Raw genomic sequence first — 24,618 nt, 5'->3', positions numbered from 1 at the left:
TGAGCCCTAGCCCATTACAATAATTTGAACTTTACAGTAAAGGAAATTATGTCAAAATTGCATGTACGATTTTTATTTTTGAAGATACGAGTAGCCCATCTAGCGTCGCATAGTTGATCTACAATCACAGAAGTTCTGCTACCCCGCAACATAGATGTCAACCTTATTACATTTAAGTAAAGTTGATTTTTGTACTAAACAATAAAAAAAAATCCTAGCGAAAATATTGAAATACTAGCTTTTGTCCGCGACTTCGTCTGCGTGGAATTAGTGACAGCAGCTAAAGTAGGTATAGCGCCTGGATAATGCTAATAGCAATCATTCAATATGCTCATTGCTTACTTCAATCATTAGGCAATTCATTAACTCTTTCAATTCCACCCGCCTTTGCACTCTCTTCAGGAATGATTTCCCTGATTTTCTCCAGGACTCGAACTATCTCTATACCAAATTTCAACTAAATCGGTTCAGCGGCTTAAGCGTGAAGAGGTAACAGACAGACAGACAGACAGACAGACACACTTTCGCCTACTTAGCGATGATATGAAATCCCTCCTTGTAATTTTAAACGGATTTGTTTTCACATTGACATTGCTTAAGCGCCACCGTACTGAACTGACAATAGGGAGCATGCATGAACTATACAGCATAGGAGCCATCTGATTTTTGGCGCGAGACGTAAATGTGACGTTTATACTTCCAATGGGACCCACAAGATGGCAGAACCTACTATGCATAATATGTAGATGGTATAGCACTTGCTTTGATTAGGTTAGGTCTTGTTTTTGTTTGAAATGGAACTTGATATAGTTTTAACGACGATGATGACACACGCTTAGTAACTCTGAAACATTGCTCTACACAACCTCACCTTAAGGGGCTCCCCGCGGTTTTCATCGATATTTGACAAGGTTTGAGCCGTTACTTCTACATTTACACTTCAGATAGAATTATAAGACAAATGGCTACCGATTCTTCAATCTTTAATCTCCATTCTTGTCTACCGGATTTTGAAACTAATTAATACTTATTTTTTTATGATTTTTTTAAACATTGTCTAAAAATAACACTTTTTTCGTAGCTGGATTGCTGTGAAGGATCTTACATGTACGAAATCTGCATATTTGGGTTTGTCTTTGACGTCTCTAAAAACTGGTCAGAGATGTAAATTTTAAAATAATTAACACAAAAGCTATGGCCTGAAAACCAGGTTGTTGGCCTAAAATTGTTCAACTTGATGTCGAATATCTCGAAGACAATGAACTTTGAAGTAAATATGGCATACTATATTGCTAAAAGTCGTTGCTATTATAGCTACAAAAAAACAACGGATTGCACTCCGGGAGTGCCGACAGAAGTGAAAACTCAATGACTAGGCCAAAATGTCTGCAGCACTATGTATCCTCCTTTCTATTGAAAAACTTTAGTCCGAAATTGCTGGTCAGTGAGCTTGTTTAAAATTCAAATTTGTACAGTTAATTCTTTAAAATTCGAATAGAAATTGTAAAGTTACCTTGCAGATCTCGCATCTAAATATATTTGATCATGATATTTTGAGTTTTATTCACCATTACTAGAGTTCACTTTTATTAGCGATTTCATCAAGATGTAGCTTTATTGAATTATATTTGAGTGATATAAAGTTTGAATGTAACTGTGAGATCCTCGTATTTCAACCCGTACAAGATTAGAACCTTTTTCATGTAATGTCAATAATATTTATTCATCAAATACAAATACAAAGTCAATCTTAAAATCTACTTAAATAATTTACATGCAATTTCCTAACTTAAAATCTAAACATATTACTAATATACTATCCTACTTACACTATCAGCCCCATTCCGACCCCCACCCAGCCCAAAAGTGCCAAAGATGCTAGCGGCATACAATGTGATGTGTGATGTGATGTGGCGGCATGTAATGTCATTGAGTTTTTCTTTATTGATTTAATTGCCATCTATTTGAGTGGCCATCTAAACGTTACGATCACGTGATCGCTGTCTCAGAAAGTGCCCAACGCCGCTAAAGAAGTTCTCACTTTAAAAACATTAGAAAACTAAAGGATTCAGATCGAATGTTATTAGCGCCAAGGAGCCCCTTAACAACGAATTTTGAAAAACCAGCTTTTGCATTTTTTTTGTACTCGCATTGGGAACATTATAAAATACCTAAATGATTGGTAAATAAATTAATAGTCATTCACTTTTAAACATTTTTTTATTTCAGACATACACAGACGTACACTTATTCGAAGTCAAAAAACACATAAGTTCTCTTGATGATTTTCGGGTTGGTCACCTCTACGAACCACACCCCCGCGTCTTTCCAGATTAAAGTTTTCTGTTTAAGAGGCACGGAGAGGAATGATCTAATGTTGTGTTTTCTTAGCACCTCCAGCAAAAGCCCCTCCGCATGGTATCCCGAGTGTAACTGAAGGATGCTCCTCTCCTCCAGAAGTTCTTTGATCAGCTTCTTGAGATCGATCCGGGCCGCCTCCCACTTGTAAATGTCCACGTCAGGTGCCAGCGCCTCGATTGATGAGATGAATGCAATATTTGTTTCGTCGCTTTCTCCACATTTATAATTGTACCCTAACCCCTTGTTACTAAACCACAGCCTCGCAACGAGTTCAATGACGTACTCCATTGTTATTTTCTGATTTTTTAATTAATTTTAGAAAGCGTATGCGTCAGTTACAGGTTGCAGGTATTGTGATCTCATTTATGATATTATAATTGGAACTGGTGGGGGGAGGGACTGGGAGGGGGAAATGACCAAACGAGATAGTCTTATGTAATCTTTCAGTAGGAGTAGCAGAGAAAGCGTTATTATTGTTTGTCCTTGTCACACACTCACATTTTTTTTTAATTCCCCACAGTGAATTTAGTATGGTTTATGTTAGGTAACAAATAACCTGACCAAGTTACGTAGGTTATGCTTGATATGTTGTCAGGTATATTAAAACGTGTTTTCAATTTCTTCACTTTGCGTATGTTCTGTCCCTCACGGACTTTCTGACCTCTGAACTCTGACCTCTGACCATTCCGATTGAAAAGATTGAAGAGTATACCCCCAACATCGCATGAGTTTCATGACCATGTCGCATTACAGAATTACAGCATTAGTAAAATCTACTTTATTTCTAGTACTTAGAGTTAATAATCTTTCAAATAAGCTTCATTATCTGACTAAGGTTACAATACTTAATTCAAACTCTCTCTATCTGTCAAATTCTACGGTGAATGGAAGTTTACAGTCACATACGACTTTTTGTTTTCGAACGTCACGGTCTACATCTCAACGATCGGCAACGCGCATGTAACATCTCGAAATTGCAGGCGTCCATAGGCTACGGTGACTGCTCACTACCAGACGGGCCGTGTGCTTGTTTGCCACCGACGTGGTATATAAAAAAAGAAAAAAACTTATTGAACCTTTTTGCAGTCGGCAACGCGCATGTAACAACTCTAAAGTTGCAGGCATCCATAGGCTACGTTGACTGCTTACCATCATGTGAGCCGGATGCTTGTTTGCCACCGACGTATTATTAAAAAAAAAAAAGTCTGGGCCTTTTTGCAGTCTGCAAACTACAAACTACATTTGATAACCAAAAGAGACAAAATCAACCGTAAATAAGTGTGCTAGAAACCCTAAATACTACATGAGCAGGGGGGCCGGAGGTGTCCCCTGTCGAGGTTTTCCTGAGGGTCTAATGATAATAATGATGATGATGATGATGTATAGGTTTCAAAAGTCTGAACTTGCAAGCGTCCAAAGGCTACGGTGGCTGCTTACCATCAGGTGAGCCGGATGCTTGTTTGCCACCGACGTAGTATATAAAAAAAAAAAAAAATCTGGATCTTTTTGCGGTCGGTAAACTACAAACTCCATACATTTGATAAGCACAAGCGACAAAACCAACCGCAAATAAAAATGCATCCGTGGTAACAATAGAATTCGCAGGCGTCCATGGGCTACGGTGACTGCTTACTGTCAGGCGAGGTCGTCTGCTTATTTGCCACCGACGTGGTATTAAAAAAAACGCCGATATAAGCCTCATATTTTAAAACAAAGTTATTGAATCTTTGGGCAGTCGGCAGCGCGCTTGTATCCACCCTGGAGTTGCAGGCGTCCAAAGGCTACGGTAACAACTTACCATCAGACGGACTGTATGCTTATTTGCCACCAATGTGGTATAATAAAAGAAAAACCCCTTTACGGTTGGTAAACTACAAACTCCATACATTTGATAAGCACAAGCGACAAAACCAACCGCAAATAAAAGTGCATCCGTGTAAACTATTGAATTCGCAGGCGTCCATGGGCTACGGTGACTGCTTACTGTCAGGTGGGGTCGTCTGCTTGTTTGCCACTGACGTGGTATTAAAAAAAACGCCGATATAAGCCTCATATTTTAAAACAAAGTTATTGAATCTTTGGGCAGTCGGCAGCGCGCTTGTATCCACCCTGGAGTTGCAGGCGTCCAAAGGCTACGGTAACAACTTACCATCAGACGGACTGTATGCTTATTTGCCACCAATGTGGTATAATAAAAGAAAAACCCCTTTACGGTTGGTAAACTACAAACTCCATACATTTGATAAGCACAAGCGACAAAACCAACCGCAAATAAAAGTGCATCCGTGTAAACTATTGAATTCGCAGGCGTCCATGGGCTACGGTGACTGCTTACTGTCAGGTGGGGTCGTCTGCTTGTTTGCCACTGACGTGGTATTAAAAAAAACGCCGATATAAGCCTCATATTTTAAAACAAAGTTATTGAATCTTTGGGCAGTCGGCAGCGCGCTTGTATCCACCCTGGAGTTGCAGGCGTCCAAAGGCTACGGTAACAACTTACCATCAGACGGACTGTATGCTTATTTGCCACCAATGTGGTATAATAAAAGAAAAACCCCTTTACGGTTGGTAAACTACAAACTCCATACATTTGCTAAGCACAAGCGACAAAACCAACCGCAAATAAAAGTGCATCCGTGTAAACTATAGAATTCGCAGGCGTTCATAGGCTACGGTGACTGCTTACTGCCAGGCGGGGTCGTCTGCTTGTTTGCCACTGACGTGGTATTAACAAAAAACGCCGATATATGTCTCATATTTTAAAACAAACATGATGGGCCTTTTTGCAATTTCATAGCGGATGTTTTTGGAACTAACTAGCGGTGTCCGCTGACGAGGCGCCACTAGCGACATCTATATTGTTAAGCGAATCGATAGTCTGTCAAGCCGGATATGTCAGAAGCAATGTAAAGCAAACTAAAGTATGGTAACCCTAGGAAACGAACAAAAGGCAGGAATGTACATCGAACAGCGATGAAATGTAAACAAAACAGTTCCACAGATAAGATATAAATGACACACGATTTTCGAACTATTCAAACGTAGTGTTGGTAGCCCACGATTTTTCAAATTTGCCGCCTTTTTCTACTGACTAGATTTGCTTGACCAAGATTAATTAACTTACCATGAACCCCCTCTGACTCTGCGGACTTTTTTAGAAATACTCAGACGGCTGCTCATCTATACATATCATAGCGGATGGTTTTAGAACTAACGTTGCGCATACATACAGTCGCCCTCTGGCGGGGAAAGTTTAGAACTAACGGTGCGCATACATACTGTCGCCCTCAGGCGGGGCTAGCGGGGATTTTTGGAACTAACGTTGCGCATACATACTGTCGCCCTCTGGCGGGCCTGGCGGGGATTTTTGGAACTAACTAGCGGTGTCCACCGACGAAGGCGCCACTAGGGATATCTATTCATTTAAGCGATTCAACAACTCACATACAAAGTGGAGACATCTATTCATTTCATAGCGGATGGTTTTGAAACTAACGTTGCGCATACATACTGTCGCCCTCTGGCAGGAGAATTTTAGAACTAACGTTGCGCATACATACTGTCGCCCCCAGGCAGGGCTGGTGGGGAATTTTAGAACTAACCTTGCGCATACATACTGTCGCCCTCCAGCGGGGCTGGCGGAAATTTTAGGAACTAACGCTATGCATACATACTGTCGCCCCCAGGCAGGGCTGGTGGGGATTTTAGGAACTAACGTTGCGTATACATACTGTCGCCCCCAGGCAGGAGATTTTTGGAACTAACGTTGCGCATACATACTGTCGCCCCCAGGCAGGGCTGGTGAGGATTTTTGGAACTAACGTTGCGCATACATACTGTCGCCCCCAGGCAGGGCTGGTGGGGATTTTTAGAACTAACGTTGCGCATACATACTGTCGCCCCCAGGCGGGGCTGGTGGGGATTTTTAGAACTAACGTTGCGCATACATACTGTCGCCCCCAGGCAGGGCTGGCGGATAATTTTGGAACTAACGTTACGCATACATACTGTCGCCCCCAGGCAGGGCTGGTGGGGATTTTAGGAACTAACCTTGCGCATACATACTGTCGCCCCCAGGCAGGGCTGGTGGAGATTTTTAGAACTAACGTTGCGCATACATACTGTCGCCCCCAGGCAGGGCTGGTGGGGATTTTTGGAACTAACGTTGTGCATACACAGTGGCGCCTCTAGCGGGGAGTAGGGTGAACTAACCAGTGGCGCCATCTAGCGGAGACCTTTGGAACTAACGCTGCGCATACACAGTGGCGCCATCTAGCGGGGAGTAGAGTGAACTAACCAGTGGCGCCATCTAGCGGAGACCTTTGGAACTAACGTTGCGCATACACAGTGGCGCCATCTAGCGGGGAGTAGGGTGAACTAAATTGTCACTACCTTGCGCATACATACTGTCGCCCTCTGGCGGAAAAGTTCTGATCCAAAAGCGGCACAAACACACTACTTAGGGTAACCGATGCCGACCTTGCTTACATAATCTCGTCTGCCATGGTGTTACGGCAGGAAAAGCCTTGGCAGACTTATATATTCCTGAAATGAGGGTTCATACCTACCGACTGGAATTGGTTTCATGGCGGTATCAGATGGGTTAGTGTACGGTAACCGATGGTCATCTTGTTTATAATCTCGTCTGCCAAGGTGTTTCGGCAGGAAAAACCTTGGCAGACTTATATATTCCTAAAATGGGGGTTCGTACCTACCGACTGGAATTGGTTTCATGGTGGTATCAGATGGGTTAGTGTAGGGTAACCGATGCCGACCTTGCTTACATAATCTCGTCTGCCAAGGTGTTTCGGCAGGAAAAGCCTTGGCAGACTTATATATTCCTGACATGAGGGTTCATACCTACCGACTGGAATTGGTTTCATGGTGGTATCAGATGGGTTAAATTAGGGGTCCCGTTGGCCACCTTTGAGAGCGTCTGCCAAGCACTTCCGGCAAAAAAACTACTGGCAGACTTCGCTTTTATGTGTCTACATGTAAATTTCTAACTGCTGCCATAACTATTATTTCGGTATCAGATGGGTTAAATCAGCCCCCTTTTTTCGCACCGGAAGTGGCCTTCTTTTTCGTACTTTCGGCAAGTTCCGCCGTGGCAGACTATCGAATTCGGACTTAGCATCACTTTTATGGGAAACCATTGTGCATTTCATCGTGGTATCAAGTCGGTTAGAAAATTTGCGGCCGGCTCTTCTACTAATAGTACTAGGTACAGAAGACTTACTCTAACAAAACGCGTCTGTTACGATCAGCACAGATATGGCCGCTAGGTGGCGACAGCGCCACGCGCAGCTTATGGCTAGCGACCAAAATTGGTGTGGAACGGATGTATTTTTAGCTATCTGTAGCAAAACGACGAAATCGCGGAGTGAGCCACGCCTGGGGCAAGTGCAACGCCACACTTCACACTCTTATTGTTGGCTGCGAATAGTAATAAAAGGTAAATTTATTCTTAAATAAAACAGTGTTACTGCTGCAACTACACGATGTATTTACTGCTAGAAGAGATTATGTACATATAAATAAAAAATTGTCTATGTTTTGATTTAACCACAATGTATTTAATAGTTCTTCACTTCCTGTACCAGATTTGAATAGTTTTCATTCTCTTGACTTTCTTTTGCAATTGAAGTACACCATAGAGTAAGGCTTCCGCTGATGGCGGGCATCCGGGTACGTAGATGTCGACGGGCACGATTCTATCACAACCCCTGAAATGAAATAAGGTATTCAGTAAGTACTCAATTGGTAGTAAGGAACTTGAAGATAAGAATCGAGCAATAAGTATTTGAATGGCATAAACGGGTATCCATTATAACGCTTATGCCATCTTTTAAAGTGAAGGACTGGGTGTCTAGCGTTTTTGAATTAGATATGGGATACTCTTTCATTTGTAGCAGTAACTCTGAAGGGAAACCCCTTCCTAGAGCTAAGTCAAATGAATGGTTAATCAATTCAAAGGAAAAGCAAATCATTGCGGCTATTCGATAAACGACTAAGTCATATAAAGGCTTTTTATCTGGGAAGAGGTTGAGGGGTCCCAGCATTTTAGTATCTGGGATATACGAGCTCGCGAACAAAGAGAGGTGTAGTGTAAGAAAGAATGGTGCCACCGAGTTTGATAGCCAAACCAGATGTTAATAAGGTATTGTGGTAACTTCGGAAACAGGAAAATTTTGAAACTTGCATGGCTCATGAACTAGAAAGACTAATAACTCATTTTGAAATCTCTTGCAATAATTGTAGCACATATTTCAGGAAAACAATAGAACTATTAGGTATACAAATGATATGACATGACATTCCAAAGTGAGTTATTGCACTTTTGCTTAGGGTGGCAGTAGTAGAAATACACTACATAATTTTATTTTTGAATAATATCTGTTAATGGGGACCAATGATTACCTCACAACAGAATAGGAGTAGTGGTAATATCCACCACCATTAGCGCAGCTTCCCATGGAAATGACCCATCTGGGATCAGGCATCTGGTCATATACTTTCCTAAGAGCCGGTGCCATTTTGTTAGTCAGTGTCCCAGCGACAATCATGACATCAGACTGGCGAGGTGATGCACGGAATACTACACCATATCTGTAATGGAAAACATAACATGGTAAATAAATTTGTGTCCTCAAATTAAAAGGCCAGGCCACTAAATTCCATTACTAAGACAATCTGGACTATCTGAAAAAATGAAAATGAAAATGAAAAAGCGTTTATTGGTTACAATATTGTGTACAACAAATTATGGTTGGAATCTCCAAGTAAGTAAAATTATACTTGCGGCAGGAGATCCCGCTCTTCCTACCAAAGTTACATACAAAGTAACCGAAAATATACTTAAATGAAAATCTTACAAACTAAACTAAACTAAATTTAGGCTAAGCTATCTGTATCTAGAAATCCTTATTCTGATGTTAAGTGATTTTTAAGTTGGTGTACATAGCAGATCACATGTACACACAATACATGTAGGGTCTTTTTCTTGATTAGCACCTTAGTTGATTTTGGCTTTTAATTGCTTTAGCATTTTAACCTCCCTTAGAACAAAAAAGTTTTTATATTACCCCCTCTCTGCATATGCCACCTGTATTTATTATCTGCAAGCCTTTGCACCGCCTCCGTAAGGTTAGTACGTCTTTCGTCGGGAACTGTACACGTTTTTATAACAAAGTCCCCACTGATGTAGTGAATTTACCACTTCACAAATTTAAGTCGCACATTAAGCACTCCTTGTTATGTAAGGCGTACTACACTGTAAATGATTTTATAAACGATAGAGATGCTTTTAAGCCGGTAGCTTGATTGGTTTCATTAGTATAATAAGAATTAAATAAATATTGTTTTTTTTTTACACTGAATTAAATATGCTAGTGTCCAGTAGAATTGACACATGAGACAATGATGTTCTCGCTTGATTATATTGTTTAATTTAATTTTAGTTTTGGACACTTGGAGACCTTATACATCTCTAAGTACATATTTATTTATTTGATTTTTATTTTTGATTGTACATACTTACCTATATTTTTAATGTTTCTGACACTTAGAGACCTTTACATCTCTAAGTCAACTTAGGCTAGTAATTATGTGAAGCTATATTACTGTCTTTTTATGTAACATATGAGCACAAAATGCCGTGTCTTACAGCTACATGTTATTACTATTTTAATATTAATATAGGCCGGTAGCTTGAACATGTCATGCTCGCTTAAAAGTCTTTGCTTACGGTGGCGTTGTTGATCGGGTCGCCACTTTCCCGAATGAAGGTTGAGGGAGGCGATGGCTGAGATACGCGTCATACTCGTGAACGGGTGCTGTTTGTGGAGACTGGTCTGTTAAGCTAACACGAGCTATTATACTTAGTAACTTTTATTAATTAATTACAGTGAGACGCCTCATTCTGTTCTCGTATGTTTCTTTTCTTTTAATGAATGTATTAATTATACAGGATATTGACTCTTGGAGACCCTATACATCTCTAAGGATAACTTGATAAACTATATAATCTTATAGTTCTGACACCTAGAGACATTTACACCTCTAAATATTATAGATTTTTTGTGTGTGTTTTTTTATCTGTATTTTGTATGTAATTCGACATTAAGAGACCATATACATCTCTTAGTAATTGTAATACGTTAGATTGAATTGTTAGTTTTAATTTATAAAATTGTTGATGTTATTATTTTTGCTTTTATGTAAATTCAATGTTGACGTGTAAAAGTGCCCTTGTGGCCTATTTGCTGAATAAATGTTGATATTTGATATTTGATATTTGATATTTGTGGACCCCTTCTAGAAGCATTGTGGCCGCCCAGGCCAGGGGTTTTAACCAAACACATTGAAAACTTGCTAAACTTCACTTGTGTTTGATCCTATATGATCTAGGCGTAGTTGAAGCACCAAATAAGGGTATTCAATAAATTTTTCATCCCAATACTTCATAAGTACCTGTCCATATCATAGCGAGGCGCGGCGATGTGCATCATTTCCACGGCACAGCAAGCTAAACCAAAGGTCATAGGCCACATGGAGCCCTTCCTTCCCCAGTTGAGGAGGTCGTCAAGCCTGGCCACCGCAATCTCTGCCAGGTTACTAGCATCCTGGAAGGGAGAGTATGGGCGCTTCTCGTTCGGCTTCGGAGCTGGCAAATGGGTTTGACGGACTTGATCAACGATGGGAGCAAAAGCACCTTTCTTCACCACAGAAAGAGCTTTAGGAGCCGTCGCTCCCAGCGCTTTAATAGCCTGCATGATTACCTGAAAAATGTTTTGGTTATGTACTTATGTAGATACATGTACTACGCATTAAATTCCATTTAGTGCAAACATAAACAGGCGTATTAACATGCTGACGAACTTACAAGCCTTCACACAAACTACTCGATAAAATTATGCCACTGTACGCTTATAAAATAAAATTTTAATACACAAAATTTACGTAAGAACAGACAAGTGTTGTGTTTGTGAAGTTGGCTAATCGTATAAAAACTACGCATAATATTTTTAGATTCGTCGACTCATTATTAAAAACAAAGTAATAAAAATATACAGTTTCACTTAATTTATAGTGAAAGTAGTACTGTTTAAAAATAATAGGTGTTATTTGCAAGTTTAATACCTAACTCAAGAATAATTTTGTTGGTCTACATACCTCGTAAACGAATTAGTATATCATTTGGTGTATTTTTCTAAAAACCTATGTTTATTTATGTTCTAGGTTCTTGAGGATTGTTTAAAAAAAGAACATGGAAATTTAAGTCTCTGACAATTATTATATGTTATAGTCAAGATACACAGGCACTTAACAGTTATAAGTTAATTATTTATTTAAGCACCTGTTATCGACACATTGAAGAAAAATATCCCTTCAAATTGTCAAGTCTCAGCTCAGCTGACTGTCAATGTCAATATGGTGTAAATACGTTGAAAATTGGAGTTCAATTGATTCAATTCAATATTTATGTTATTCTGTCCAAAATCGTTTGAATATTAATGATAGATTGAGGTCAACAATGTCCATTCAAAAAGTAATACACGTTAATAAATGTGCATTTAATTAACTAATGTTTGATTGTTCATTTCCTAAATAATTTGGTAATTTATTCAATAGCAAAACTTATACAAACTATTATTAAAATTAAGTATAAACTAAATAAATTAAAACTAATAAAATAAATAAATAAAACTTACCCACCTACCTTAGGTCCCCCAGATCTGTCCCCTGCGGAAGGGTACCCATAAGGCTGGCTACATTCCCACGCTGAATAGCTATGCCTATTCTTTGGCCTAGGAATGAGCCAGCCCTAGGGTCACCCGTGGTTTCCAATATTGAAAATTGTTAACAGGAAAAGAAATGGTTCAAGCCTATCTTCGACTTCGAAGATGATGTTCCTCCTGCGAAGCGGCGAAAAAGCAAAGATGGAACCTTGCCTAATTCTAGAACCCCCGTCAAAGAGGTACTGAAGATCTCTTGTATTCTGCTGTATAAAAGCTTTATAGGTACTTATAACTATTATTTTTTGTTCTTACAAACTTTCACATGCTTTCAGAATACGTGCAGTAACACATCAGGCACTGCTGATAAAACCCCTATTAACATTGATCACAAGAATTGGATGAAGAACTTTGATCCAGTGACAACAGAAGACTTAGCTGTTAATGGTAAAAAGATACAAGAAATTGAGGACTGGTTAAAATCCAATATACAACACAATAACAGCGAGATATTACTTCTTACTGGCCCTGTAGGATGCGGGAAGACTATTACAGTGCGGACACTAGCTGCTAAATACAAAGTGAAAGTCACAGAGTGGATTACACCCCTGGATATTGATATACCTACAGAATATGGTATGATTGCCAATCCATCTTCTCTTAACATGTACAGCAGTGGTTGGCAACCCTTTAGAAGCCAAGGGCCACATAGTAGCTAATGAAGTGGACACGGGCTGCACTTTGCTTATATTTAAGACTTTATCAGACATTGTCATTTGGTAATATTAGGTACATACAAAAACGCCAGGAAGGCTCGCACGCCGCAAGTAAAAGGTTTGTGGGCTGCATGTTGCCCACCGCTGATGTACAGGGTAACTTTCCTCAATATCCCCATCTTTCCTAATGTTGTGCTTCTACTTTTCATAATAATTTTGTTGTCTATGAAGAGTGCCTTGCTTGTTAGGAAGGAAATTTTACCTTTTTTAAGATTTAGTTAAACAAGAGCTCTGTTCTAGCCCTATAATCCGATTCAATTAAGTAACTGTCACTAAATATTTACCCTTGTCTCTTTAATTTTCAGGAGATTACCAGTTTAAAGAAAAACAATCTACCAAATTCCTTGATTTCATATTGAATGCAGCTAATTTTACATCTCTATTAGATAACAACAGTAGCAAACTGGTGTTGGTCGAAGATTTACCAAATACATTTATAAGAACACCGTCTGAATTTACTGATGTTCTACAGTAAGTTAATATTTGCACTCAAAACTGAGTGGTGTCATTGAACTATTATTACTATGAACTGGCACAGAGAACCAGTATTTTGCGCCGGCCGACAACAAACTATGGAAGCGGAGCGTAAATCTCGCGACCTAAACGCGTAAGCGCCATGAATTTCAAGGAGCTTATGAGGTTTTGGTCGCGTGTTTCACGCCCCGCTCCCCTCGCCTACAGGTTGCGATTGCGACAATTTTATTGTTTGGTATGGCTTCTCTATATGAAGTACTCGTAATCATAACTCAATGATTGGTGTCAATACTTTTAACTTGACTGCCAGAATTACTAATATTGTACTCTTTTTCAGTCATTATAAACAAAGAGCCAAATCACCCATTGTTTTTATATGTTCAGAAAGCCACACAGACAGTAAGAATACTGCTGCAAATTTATTTACACCAAGTTTGAAGGAACAATTCAAGATACATCATATCACGTAATATTTTCTTTATTTTTTATGTTTTATACATTTTAATCCTGCTAATGTTCACGACATAGAGCTTGAAAGCATTTGCTATAGCTGTATCTCAAAATCAGTATATGTTTGTGCTAAGTCTAAATAATTTTTCGTTACATATGTAATTGTTGTTTAATAAGTAAGGTTTACTCGGGTAATTCCGAATGTCGAAAACTGTCGGATAATTCCGAAAAGAGACTTTTATTATGATGGAATTAAGGGTGATTTTCATCTGAAGTTCGGAATTATCCGACATTCGGTATTACCCGAATACACCTTAAATATCATGTTTTAATCACAGAATAAATAATAGTACTAGGTACAGAAGACTCACTCTCTAACAAAACGCGTCTGTGACGATCAGCACAGATATGGCCGCTAGGTGGCGACAGCGCCACGCGCGGCTTCTGACAAACCCCAAAATTGGGGTCGAACGGATGTACTTTTAGCTACCTGTAGCAAAGCGACGAAATCGCGGAGTGAGCCACGCCTGGTTTTAATTTCAGATTGAATGCAGTATCAGTTACAGGACTAAAATCTGCCTTAAAGCGAGTTTCAGAAATCATTAGTAAAAATCATACCAACATGTACAACAAACCAACAGCCGAACTGGTAGACTGCGTCGTTAATTCTTCAGCAGGGGATGTAAGATCGGCTGTGTTGAACCTACATTTTGCTTGTCTAAAAGGTATAATTGTTTTTAACCTGATCACACAATTTACCAAAACTTCAGTAATACCTACTTACTGTTTAATGTTGTATTCTAAGGTTTAACCTTTTTACAGGCCACAAGAAACTATAAGGTTTTCCCAAAAAATCTAAATATAAGTACTTGGTCAAGCAAATCTTGTCAGTAGAAAAAGGCGCGATGTTCAAATTTTTTTATGGGACGATAACCCTTCGCGCATACAATTTTTAAATTTGCTGTTTTTTCTACTGACAATATTTGCTTACAAATATATTACAAATTCTTAAGTTTAAGTGATTCATTTAAAATTGAAGAACAGTCACTTCCCGAAAATGTGATTAGATTTGCCTGTTAAGGGTTAATTAAAGTTAAAGTATAATTACAGGTTCCTATCAAAGTTTAGAGACTGATGTTATTATTGAGAAGGAAATGAAAAATAAGAAGACTGCAAATAGTAAGAAAAAGCCACCATCAAGTAAATTCGTCTCTCTAGGGAAAGACCAAACTGTTAGCATTCTGCATGGCGTAGGAAGAGTACTAAACCCAAAAGGTAAGCTTTAAAACTTGGTAACGGGTAACAATTAATTCCACATTATATAGAAAATTTTGTTAATTTCAGGGAATACTCCTGAATCCTTTAATTGATGTTAAATAATATTCATTTCAAATTGTTTATACGACAACGGTTTCACTCACATGAATTTTTAGTCGCTATTGGCGACATGTTTCGGGCCCGTCGGGGGTCCTTCCTCAGGCTCGAGTGCTCGCGGCGACTGCAACTCGTGCAATATTAATTTCTCTAAAGCTGTGGAATCCTCAAACAATATTGACCCCAGGGTTAACACTAAAAAAAAACTGGTCAAGTGCGAGTTCGGACTCGCGTTTCAAGGGTTCCGTAGATCACACAATTTTCAAAAAATTTTTTTTGTAAGTACATGAAACGTGACGTGAGTGAAACGTCTTGAAAAACCCGAATGGGTCAGTCACAAACCAGATGTAACATGAAGTTTTCTGGCGTGATGGCTTATATCTCTGCAACTATGCAAAGTAGCTTCTTAGGTAGATAGGAAGATTAAATACCGAACAGTAGTAAGTGTCCAAATGCGAAGACTGAAGACCGAGGTGGCCAAAAAATAAGTGCATTCCCGTAGCCGGGGAGGTTTTCGGATTATACTGAGCTTTACAACTTTTATTATGGGACCAACCCCGAAATCGCGAAAAAAAAATGTATCCTCCCATAGAAAATGGACCAGCCAAAATGTATGAAACAGCCAAATTTTTCCTCGCAATTTCGGGGTTGCACGTTGGCAACGGGAATTCACATAGTTAATTTTTTGGCCATCCTGTATAGTGCTTTTTAAAACACATAACAATAGTAACCTAATCAATCATTACTACAAGTACCAATGCGCCGGCTGTGTGCCAGATAGAGCCTAATCGCATTTTTTGTCGTCATTCCGACATTTCCGACTCAGGCTTGAAGCTAAAGGCACGCCTCTTCGGGACGCTTCGGGCCTTCGGCCTTATGCGGATATCGGCCTAGGGCCTTCGCAATAGCTGTCTACATCCCGTTTCACTTAAACCATTGCGGCTGTCCCTAAAAAACCAAAAAAGCATTTTTGTTCTTAAATCCGACTCACGCTTGACTGTAGATTTCTCATAGGTTTTCCTGTCATCTTTAGGTAAAGGACTATTTTGTGTATTTTTTTCAGAATTTTAGACCCTGTAGTTTCGGAAATAGAGGGGGGGGGATGGTCATTTTTTGTCTATTTTCTTGAATAACTTCTAAACTTTATATCGTAAATTTATAAAAAAAAAATATTTGAAATTCCCACAATGAGCTCTTTCATTTGATATGTAACACGATATAGTTTGCAAAACTTTGTTTTTAAATTTTATCTTTTACCCCCCAAAAGTAGCCCTTATGTTTAAAATTCATTTGTTGACGTTACATATCCGTCTTTGGGTCACAGACTTACATATCTGTACCAAATTTCAGCTTAATTGGCCCAGTAGTTTCGGAGCAAATTAGCTGTGACAGACGGACGGACAGACAGACGCACGAGTGATCCTATAAAGGTTCCGTTTTTTCCTTTTGAGGTACGGAACCCTAAAAAGCTTGTAAAAAAACACTGTAGTTCCTAGTAATTGCTCTATTTGCTATCTACCGATTCCTTTTCATTTTTTAGTTGTGGTAAGCGAAAATGGAATCAAACAGTTGACACACCGCCCTGCAGAGATAATAGATCAATTTTTAAGTCAGCCCAGTTCGTTTGTGAATTTCCTCGAAGAAAACTATTTGAGTCACTACTCCTCGATTGACCATGTGGTTGGAGCTGCCCTAAGTCTGAGTGACGCAGACTTCATGTTGGGAGAGTGGCGGGTAAGTTCATGGCAAATGTAGACCCCTGGGCATAGAGAAATATAGTAAGACAAGAGTACTCACTCCATATATCAGTTTTGGTACCAAAAAGACTAATATTTTCAGTTTCATAGAGCAGCGAAGAAAGTCTTATGATGTTGAGCATTGCACTTTCTGATCGGTGCTACATCTATTGTCACTTGACAGTACTACTACTGCTACTTAGCAGTGCTGATAATTTCGCTACTCGATGCTAGATATCGACTATGAAAATATTAGTTTTTTTGGTACCAAAACTGATGTACGGAGTGAGCAATCTGGGTTTAAATCTGTTAGCTAGATCGTGTCATTCACGAGGCCGCGTGACTTGGGTTCGTATTGTCACGGCATTGAAGGTTAGATTTGACAAATTTGCGCGTCGTCGTGAATGACACGATCTATACACGGACCAAGCTGCTCCACGCGGCAATAGGGAATAATACGCAAAACTCTGCGTAGGGGGCGCCACTACCACTATCCATCACAATCTGGGGGTCTACCGCGAAACAAGAAAATCGAAATTTCGTTATCCAACCTGTCTATCTCTCTTGCATAATCGAGCGATAAAGAGGCCAATAACTGAATTTCGATTTCCCGGTAGGCCCTTGTTAACAAACCGCCTTGATGCATCAACGTCATACTTTATTATCTGTGACTTGTATAGCTTAGTGCTGCACTCTGGCGGTAGAACATTGCAGCAATACCCTCTATTGAGACGGCTCGTTCTCTGGTACAGTAAAGGGCCAAAAAGAATGCACATCGGCTAGGGAATGCAATCCCGCATGAAGAACTCAATCCCGGTATTCCGCGGGATTGCCATTTTAAGTCCCGCGGGATCCCGGTATTTGCGGGATCCCGCAAGTTAGTATACAGTTTTACGAATTAGTACTAAATTTGAAGGTTGAAAACAAAAAGTAAACTAAAATTACTATAGTAAATTTTGTATAAAAATAATACGGTATAATGACAGTAATCAAGAATTTAAGAACGTGTGTAAAGGCTTAATTAACGCGATTTCGTAAGTCCTGTACCACTCGTGGCACACACAATGTTTTTCATCACACCTGTGAGGAAAAAAGAGGGAAAACAATAAAAAATCTGCCTAATTTCGGACGTACCTACATAACAAAATTCCCTGGGTACAAATTTAAGATTAACGGACGTCGCCTACGTAAAATAACACCTTTTACGAGCAAGTGTGATGAAATAAATAGACAAATTCGGGCAAAATGCTCTTCCGTGTCATTACCCCTTTCCTCCATAGATGCATTTAGGCTCCGTGAAGAATTTTCGCCAGTAGGCACGTGCCCGAACCTGTGTTCCTTGTAGTAACACGTAAGAACCACGTCGCTCTTCGATCCCGCAAATCCCGCGGGATCCCGCTTAATTTACGAGCGGGATTAATCCCGCAAATTGCATGCGGGATCCCGGTATTTCGGGATCCTGGTATCCCGGTATTGCATTCCCTAACATCGGCAATCATCGCATTTCCGAACACAAACGAATGCTCATTTCCATGTACATCAATTATTAGGTTAGTCGTTTATCAGAATTTGAATTTAGAACTAAGTACTTTATTGTTGTTTTGTTTTGATTTCACATGAAATATACAGAGCTGTAAAACACGATGTAACTATTTTTAATTATTGCTATATTCTTGTCAGGGAAAAATAATCTTCATAAATATATATTTTATAAATATATAAGATCGACAAAAAGTGTAATATTGTAATGACAAATCTCTGTTGAACCTAAATAATTACTTACATTAACATCCTCATGTTTTTTAAATTGGTTGGCTTCAGATAAAAAATATTTATAAACATTGTGGATAATTTCGCGTGACTGGTAGAGTAACGGCTTACCTTTTTTCCCTATAGATGCCATAGTACAAATTTAATTTTATAGGGGTTTTAGCAGCTCTATATATATATTGACTTAGATAGGCGACTGCACTCTCTCGCATTTGAACCATGACTGACAAAACAAACGTCATGGTGTGTGCGACACAGATATCGCTATACGAAGTCGAAATTAGCCGATTGCCTCTTTCTAAAGCTCGATGTGCATTCTTTTTGGCCCTTTACTGTACCCGCCTGATGTTCGTGACTATCTCCTCAAACTGCATAATAACTCATTTTATATAACACAAATTATTCGATTTTCAGGAAAAGATGTGTCAAGAACATGGACTATACACTGCTGTCGCTGGACTGATGGTAGCTAATAAGGCACCAGTATCTGCATGGAATCCAGTTAGAGGGCCAAAGAACATGAAAATTCAATACCCGTGAGTACTTGGTTACTTACCTAAATTTACTGCACATTTATTGGTGCGATTTTATATACCTACTATGTTCTGTACTTTTTTCAGATCACTACAAGAATTACCTTTACTAGAACCAAACTATTTATACAAGGGAAAAATTTTAGTAGCAGATTATCAAACATATTGTAAAATAATAGGCAAACAACAATGACACTAAGTTATTGAAAATACCTAGGTACAAGTGTTTATTAATTTTATGTCTGTAATATTTTAAATAAAACCATAATGTTTTTTACACTATTATTTATTTGCCCAACATTCTTACAATATTAAATCTTAAAGAAATTATTATTACGCCAAGGGAATGTATCTTAAACAGCTCTTAAGACTGTAACAGATGTGGGAGCTTGGGATCTGAGGAAAATAAAAAAAAGATTAGTATTACAATTTATTAAAGTCAAATGTCTCTGATTATACAAATAAAAATTGGTACTGAGATACATTGAACACTTCACCAATATTCAGTTCATTTGGAGCTTCACTGATCATTCACTGTTTCAGTTTCCATTTTGCAAGCTTTTATAATGAGAAATTTGCAAGTTAATTATAACCATTGCATTCATGACACTATACTTACCTTTCTGTAGAATCTACAGCACCAGTTTATACCAATAGAGAGGGAATCGGATTCATACTTACCTCATGTGAAGGCTCTGGAATGTGTCGTGAGATGGAGTTAATTTTGGTATACTTTTCTCCAGATGCTTGTAATTTTATCGGTTTGATGTCTTCGAAGCTAACATTAACTTTAGAACAAGTAATTATCGCCCGGATTAAAATGTACCAAACCTCCAATACCAACTATGTATTTCATTGTGTAATACAGGCTAGTTTCCTAGTAAGTAAACATCAACAATGTTCAATAAAATATAAACTATGTCATCAATTATCATATTATGCAATAATCGAAACTTTAACAAAAGTTCTTTTGTTAGTTTAAAAGTTCAAATAAGTCCAGTCAATTAAGAACACGACTGCCACGAAACAACATCACCTACAGGAAACTAGTCTACCGGTGTGAGTCGCACCGGGTGCGCGTGTGTGTGTGGAGGGGTGGGGGTGTGGGGCGACTAGCGGGAGGAGGAGGAGGAGGACCTGGAGCGGCGGCGGCGCGGCGCGGGGCGCGGGGAGCGCGAGCGCGTGCGCCGGCGCCGCGGCGGCGAGCGGCGGCGCACAGGGCTGCGGCGGCGGTACCTGCAAGGGACATATACACTTTAATATCATACGCTAAACTATACATACTCGTACTGCATTGCATGGACTATAAAGCGGGATTTACATTACGAAATTAGTGTCATGCATGTTGAAATCAGTTTCACGAAAGTAGTTTCGATATATGCGGAAGTAATTTTGTGAAATAATTAGTGTCGTGTAATTCACAGTATCGCAGTGACCATGGCCCCATCAGCATCGAAGCTACACGTCCGCAAAGCGCAGACACTTTCGCGACACTAAATTTTCACGTCGCATTTACACTACGAAATTAGTTTCATGACACTAATTTCACCAAAAAATCGCGCAGAGCACGAAACTGATTTGCATTCGTGAAATTAATGCATGCATTATGAAAGTACTAAATTACACGTGAAACTGTTGGTAAAACTAATGTCACAAAACCAATTTCATGACACTAATTTCGTAATGTAAATTCACCTTAAAACACTACGACACGAAAATGAAACGCGCCACAACAGATACCTATATATACTTGTTAGTAAATGTTTCTATTAACCCATCGTTAACTTGATCGATTGGTATTGAAGTCTCGGTCATTTGCACGTTCTTTTATTGAGTCATAAATTCGTACAAGGCGGGAAGAAGTTGATAACTCGCGATATTCTACCGAAGGAATTTGAACTTAAAATTACCTTATGTAATTACATAAGGTTCAAATTTCTTCATTTTTTTCCCGCCAGATATCAACTTCTTCCCGCCGTGTACGGAAATAATCCCTGGCTCTTATCCCCCGACTTATCATGTGTACGAATGCATCTAAAATGTATAATACCAATATTTTTGTTTCCTTTAGCTTCAGGAATTAGTGTGGTAGAATTAATATTGTGCAAAAGACGTCCGAATCGTTAAGTTTTTGCCCGCGGCTTGCGACTTGAAGGTCAATTTTGTTAGATGTGCATTTGTCTCATCGAGCTGCTCGACCGATCTCGATCCGGCGAAAATAATTACTCTAAATAGAAGTAAAATATAGCACGAAAATAGCATTATCACTAGCAATGCAGACGCAGATGTAGGTACCTCGGCGGCGAGTGTCGGCGGAGCGGGGCGTGGCGGGGCGGCGGGCGCGGCGCGGGCGACACGCGGCGCGGCCGCGACGGGATCAGCACCGGCGCCGCCGTGATCTCCTGCCCGTCGATCTGCCCTGGAACCACATGCTCGCTTTTTACATTTATTCCAATCATGTTAAGCATGCCAGCGAGTCTACAATGCATGATCATAATCGCATCACCCTCCCGTTCCTTCTTCATCAATTAGTGCGTGTGTAAAAGGTCACACACGTACATGCTTTTAATTTAATTGATGAATTGGATGGATGGATTGAAAATCATCATTCATTCATCATTGGATGAATTGGAAATCATCAATCATCATCAGTGGATACATCAAATCTATTACATGTTTTGGGAAACAACTGTGACTTAAAAACTTGATCGTACAATAATATCACTATTTGTTTTATAACATAAACTGCATACAACACTAATAAATTATGTACCTCCATCCATATGTTTCATTGCATTTTCTGCTTCGTCGGCATTCGTGTACTCCACGTAGGCGTATCCGCGACTGTTGTGCGGATGCAGGCGATCCATCGGGAACTCTATAGTTTTCACAGTGCCGTATGTTGAGAATATCTCTTGAAGATGGTCTTTGGTGACATTCAGAGTCAATCGTCCGATGTGGATGCGTGTAGGACGCGGCGGCGGTGAACGCTCTCTCTTTTTTCTTGCTGGAGATCTAAAAAAAAAGATGAGTCAACTCTATATTTACTATACAACATAACTTTTGATTCTTTTGAGGCAGGACATGTATTGTATTGTATTGTATTTATTTATTTGCGTTAAGTACATGTACATGCAAATACAGTTTTATTGTGTGATTGAAATAAGATAAATGACCAAATGATCATACATAACAATGTCATCATAATCTATTCGGGCTTTTTGCCACGGCTCATGGAAGCCTGGTGTCAACTAATCCCAAGAATGGGGCGTCGGCACTTTTTACGAAAGTGACTACCCAGAACCTCTCAACCCAGAGGAGAAACTAGGCCTTATTGGTACAAATCCGGTTTCCACACTATGTTTTCCTTTACGAAAAGCGACTGGTAAATAGACACTCATAACATATCACATACCAGAATCAACTAAAAGATTTGAAATCTGCAACTGACATTTCTACGTTTCATACCTGTCATGCTTGTCCTTGCTTTTCGCCTTGTCATTAGATGATGGAGCCGAGATCTTCTTCTTGTCTCCAAGCGGTGATCTGTCCCGAAGCTTCTCCCGGTCCGGCTCTCGACGATCCTTCACTGGACTCTTCTGTGGTGATGTCCTGGATAAAACATTGTATTTTAAGACCAAATCTGTAATAATATTTATTGTAAAATTTCTTATAGCTTAATTTAGAGAATGTGGTTGTTTCTGCATTGATAAAAAAATATTAGTCACCTTATGCATAACTAATGGCCAAGCATGGGTTCCATCCTAGCTAAGATTGAATGCATGATGAATTATGGTTAGTTGCAGAAATCTTGTTCTGTCTAAGTTTGCACGATTGGTTATAGTGTCAACCTGACCCTCCTTTAATGGTCAGTGCAAATCATTGGTGCACACCACATCATCTCGAGTCATTCTCAGCTAGATGCCAAAATGTTCATAGGAGACAATAGGCGCATGAACAGTAGTCAGCTTTGACCCCTACATGGTGCCAATACATGGCAGCTACAGCTGCACTTTTAGGTTGGCATTATTTATTCATATAACTAAATTTTACCCCTGTGTTGGCAAATGCATGCGCCGTTTGGCATTCAAAAGGTTAATAAAACTTACTTCTTCTTGGCCCTGGAGCGGTCATTGCTACTGCTGCTGGATGAGCTGGACGAGGAAGAAGATCTTGAGGAGCTGCCGGAACTACTTGAGGAGGACCGAGACGATGACCTTGATGAACTGCTCTCTGATGAACTGGGAATAACAGTAAGTACTTTTTAAAAAAAAATGTTTTAGGGATATATTTTGTTCCTAATACCCTACAGCAATTAGTATGGTTTGATATTGGGGAGCAAATTAACGTGTAATCATTTATTCATGGTATTGCAACCATGGTATTACAGATGTGTTTGTATCTGTTATTAAGAGTAGCTTTATTTTGAGCTGCAATTTCTCTTTTTAACATTAATGGGATTGTCACACCTCAGTTTTTTTATTTACACAAGTTCGGCCCGTTTATTTATATTATACACACTATACAAAAGGACTGAGCACAAAGCCAACGGCGGGAAAGCATATTTAACTAAACGGAAAAAAACTGACACGATTACTGACCGCTGAAGCACAGCTTTTATGCGGTTTATGCTTGTAAATTTAACCGTACCTACTAGGTAGGCCTCTTACTGTGCATTCTAGATGCAGCAGCGTCCGTACATAACCTAAAATTAAGTGTTATATTCTGGTAAATTCAGATAAATGACGATTCGTTTCCGCAAAATGTAATACTTAAAAAGATCTACCTGCCGCTACTATCGCTGCTACTGGATCCTGAATCGTCCTTTTTCTTCTTATCCTTTGGTTTCTTCTTGTCTTTATCCGACGTAGCTGATGGTGATTTATTGCGAGCCCTTAAACATGAAACTCATTCGATTACCCATACACAATTTATATTTTATATATCACAAAAACAACACATTTGATAGAAACTTACATTATGTAGTCAAATCACACAAATTATATCAAATTTACAACTCGCGTCGTATCAATTCAATTCGGCCGGCAACCAATCCTGTCCACCATCTTTTTTTTAACCATCCACTCATTCAAGTCATTCATTCCATTCGTTCTTTGTATGCTGCCAGGCGACATAATTTTTTTTTTTTTAATTTATTGAAGCATTGGCAACACGGCCATCAGCTTAAACATGAATATTACATAAACAATTATAATATTAGAACCTTAACTACATAAAATATTACACACACAACTTAAAAAAACTATCAATCCATATAACAAAAGTGTCGGACATTTACAATAAATACAAACAACAAATTACATAAAAAAAAAACAATTAATTATTTACAAAAGGCCGAAAGTGTTTTTGGCAAAGTCAACCGACATAAATTTGAAGGCCATAGACT

General features: G+C 39.2%; 3 protein-coding genes across 4 annotated transcripts; 1 reads left to right on the top strand and 2 right to left on the bottom strand.

Moving 5' to 3' along the window:
* Window positions 1-7,843: 7,843 nt before the first annotated feature.
* On the bottom strand, window positions 7,844-11,370 carry LOC134670236 (NADH-quinone oxidoreductase subunit B 2-like). Its single transcript, XM_063527957.1, has 4 exons — window positions 11,246-11,370; window positions 10,834-11,141; window positions 8,782-8,970; window positions 7,844-8,087 (listed from the first exon to the last, which is right to left on the bottom strand). Exons 2-4 carry the CDS (start codon window positions 11,133-11,135, stop codon window positions 7,949-7,951), a joined length of 630 nt encoding a protein of 209 aa, XP_063384027.1. The 5' UTR covers window positions 11,136-11,141; window positions 11,246-11,370; the 3' UTR covers window positions 7,844-7,948.
* Window positions 11,371-11,794: 424 nt separating this feature from the next.
* Window positions 11,795-19,488, top strand: LOC134670233 (cell cycle checkpoint protein RAD17). The gene is made up of 10 exons (XM_063527954.1): window positions 11,795-11,911; window positions 12,230-12,340; window positions 12,434-12,734; window positions 13,180-13,345; window positions 13,686-13,814; window positions 14,342-14,523; window positions 14,909-15,073; window positions 16,713-16,906; window positions 19,093-19,214; window positions 19,299-19,488. The coding sequence occupies exons 1-10, from the start codon at window positions 11,897-11,899 to the stop codon at window positions 19,402-19,404; spliced, it is 1,491 nt and encodes a 496-aa protein (XP_063384024.1). The 5' UTR covers window positions 11,795-11,896; the 3' UTR covers window positions 19,405-19,488.
* On the bottom strand, window positions 19,478-24,302 carry LOC134670235 (RNA-binding protein with serine-rich domain 1-B-like). Of its 2 annotated transcripts, XM_063527955.1 has the most exons (8): window positions 24,189-24,302; window positions 23,998-24,105; window positions 23,321-23,452; window positions 22,680-22,823; window positions 21,985-22,226; window positions 21,507-21,630; window positions 20,349-20,447; window positions 19,478-19,607 (listed from the first exon to the last, which is right to left on the bottom strand). In XM_063527955.1, coding segments are annotated over exons 1-8 (894 nt in total). In that variant the 5' UTR covers window positions 24,191-24,302; the 3' UTR covers window positions 19,478-19,564. The 2 variants fall into 2 exon arrangements, with proteins under 2 accessions (XP_063384025.1, XP_063384026.1); XM_063527956.1 differs by lacking the exon at window positions 19,478-19,607 and having other exon boundaries at window positions 19,628-20,447.
* Between the last annotated feature and the right edge of the window lie 316 nt (window positions 24,303-24,618).

Source organism: Cydia fagiglandana, chromosome 13 (assembly GCF_963556715.1).
Source record: "Cydia fagiglandana chromosome 13, ilCydFagi1.1, whole genome shotgun sequence".
NCBI classification, from domain to species: Eukaryota; Metazoa; Arthropoda; class Insecta; order Lepidoptera; family Tortricidae; genus Cydia; species Cydia fagiglandana.
The sequence above is the reverse complement of the archived record's forward strand: the minus strand, read 5'-3'. Positions and strand labels throughout refer to the sequence as shown.

Coding starts and splice junctions, on each gene's coding strand:
- LOC134670235 (XM_063527955.1), bottom strand. Junction 20,448..21,506: donor CGCCGACACTCGCCGCCGAG/GTACCTACATCT, acceptor TGTCCCTTGCAG/GTACCGCCGCCGCAGCCCTG. Junction 19,608..20,348: donor CCGCGCCGCCGCCGCTCCAG/GTCCTCCTCCTC, acceptor TATTTTCCTCAG/ATCCCAAGCTCCCACATCTG.
- LOC134670233 (XM_063527954.1), top strand. Junction 12,735..13,179: donor TGATATACCTACAGAATATG/GTATGATTGCCA, acceptor TTTAATTTTCAG/GAGATTACCAGTTTAAAGAA. Junction 13,346..13,685: donor GAATTTACTGATGTTCTACA/GTAAGTTAATAT, acceptor ACTCTTTTTCAG/TCATTATAAACAAAGAGCCA.
- LOC134670236 (XM_063527957.1), bottom strand. CDS start 11,135: ATGCAGGCTATTAAAGCGCTGGGAGCGACGGCTCCTAAAGCTCTTTCT. Junction 8,971..10,833: donor CCTCGCTATGATATGGACAG/GTACTTATGAAG, acceptor TTTCCATTACAG/ATATGGTGTAGTATTCCGTG. Junction 8,088..8,781: donor TACTCCTATTCTGTTGTGAG/GTAATCATTGGT, acceptor ATTTCATTTCAG/GGGTTGTGATAGAATCGTGC.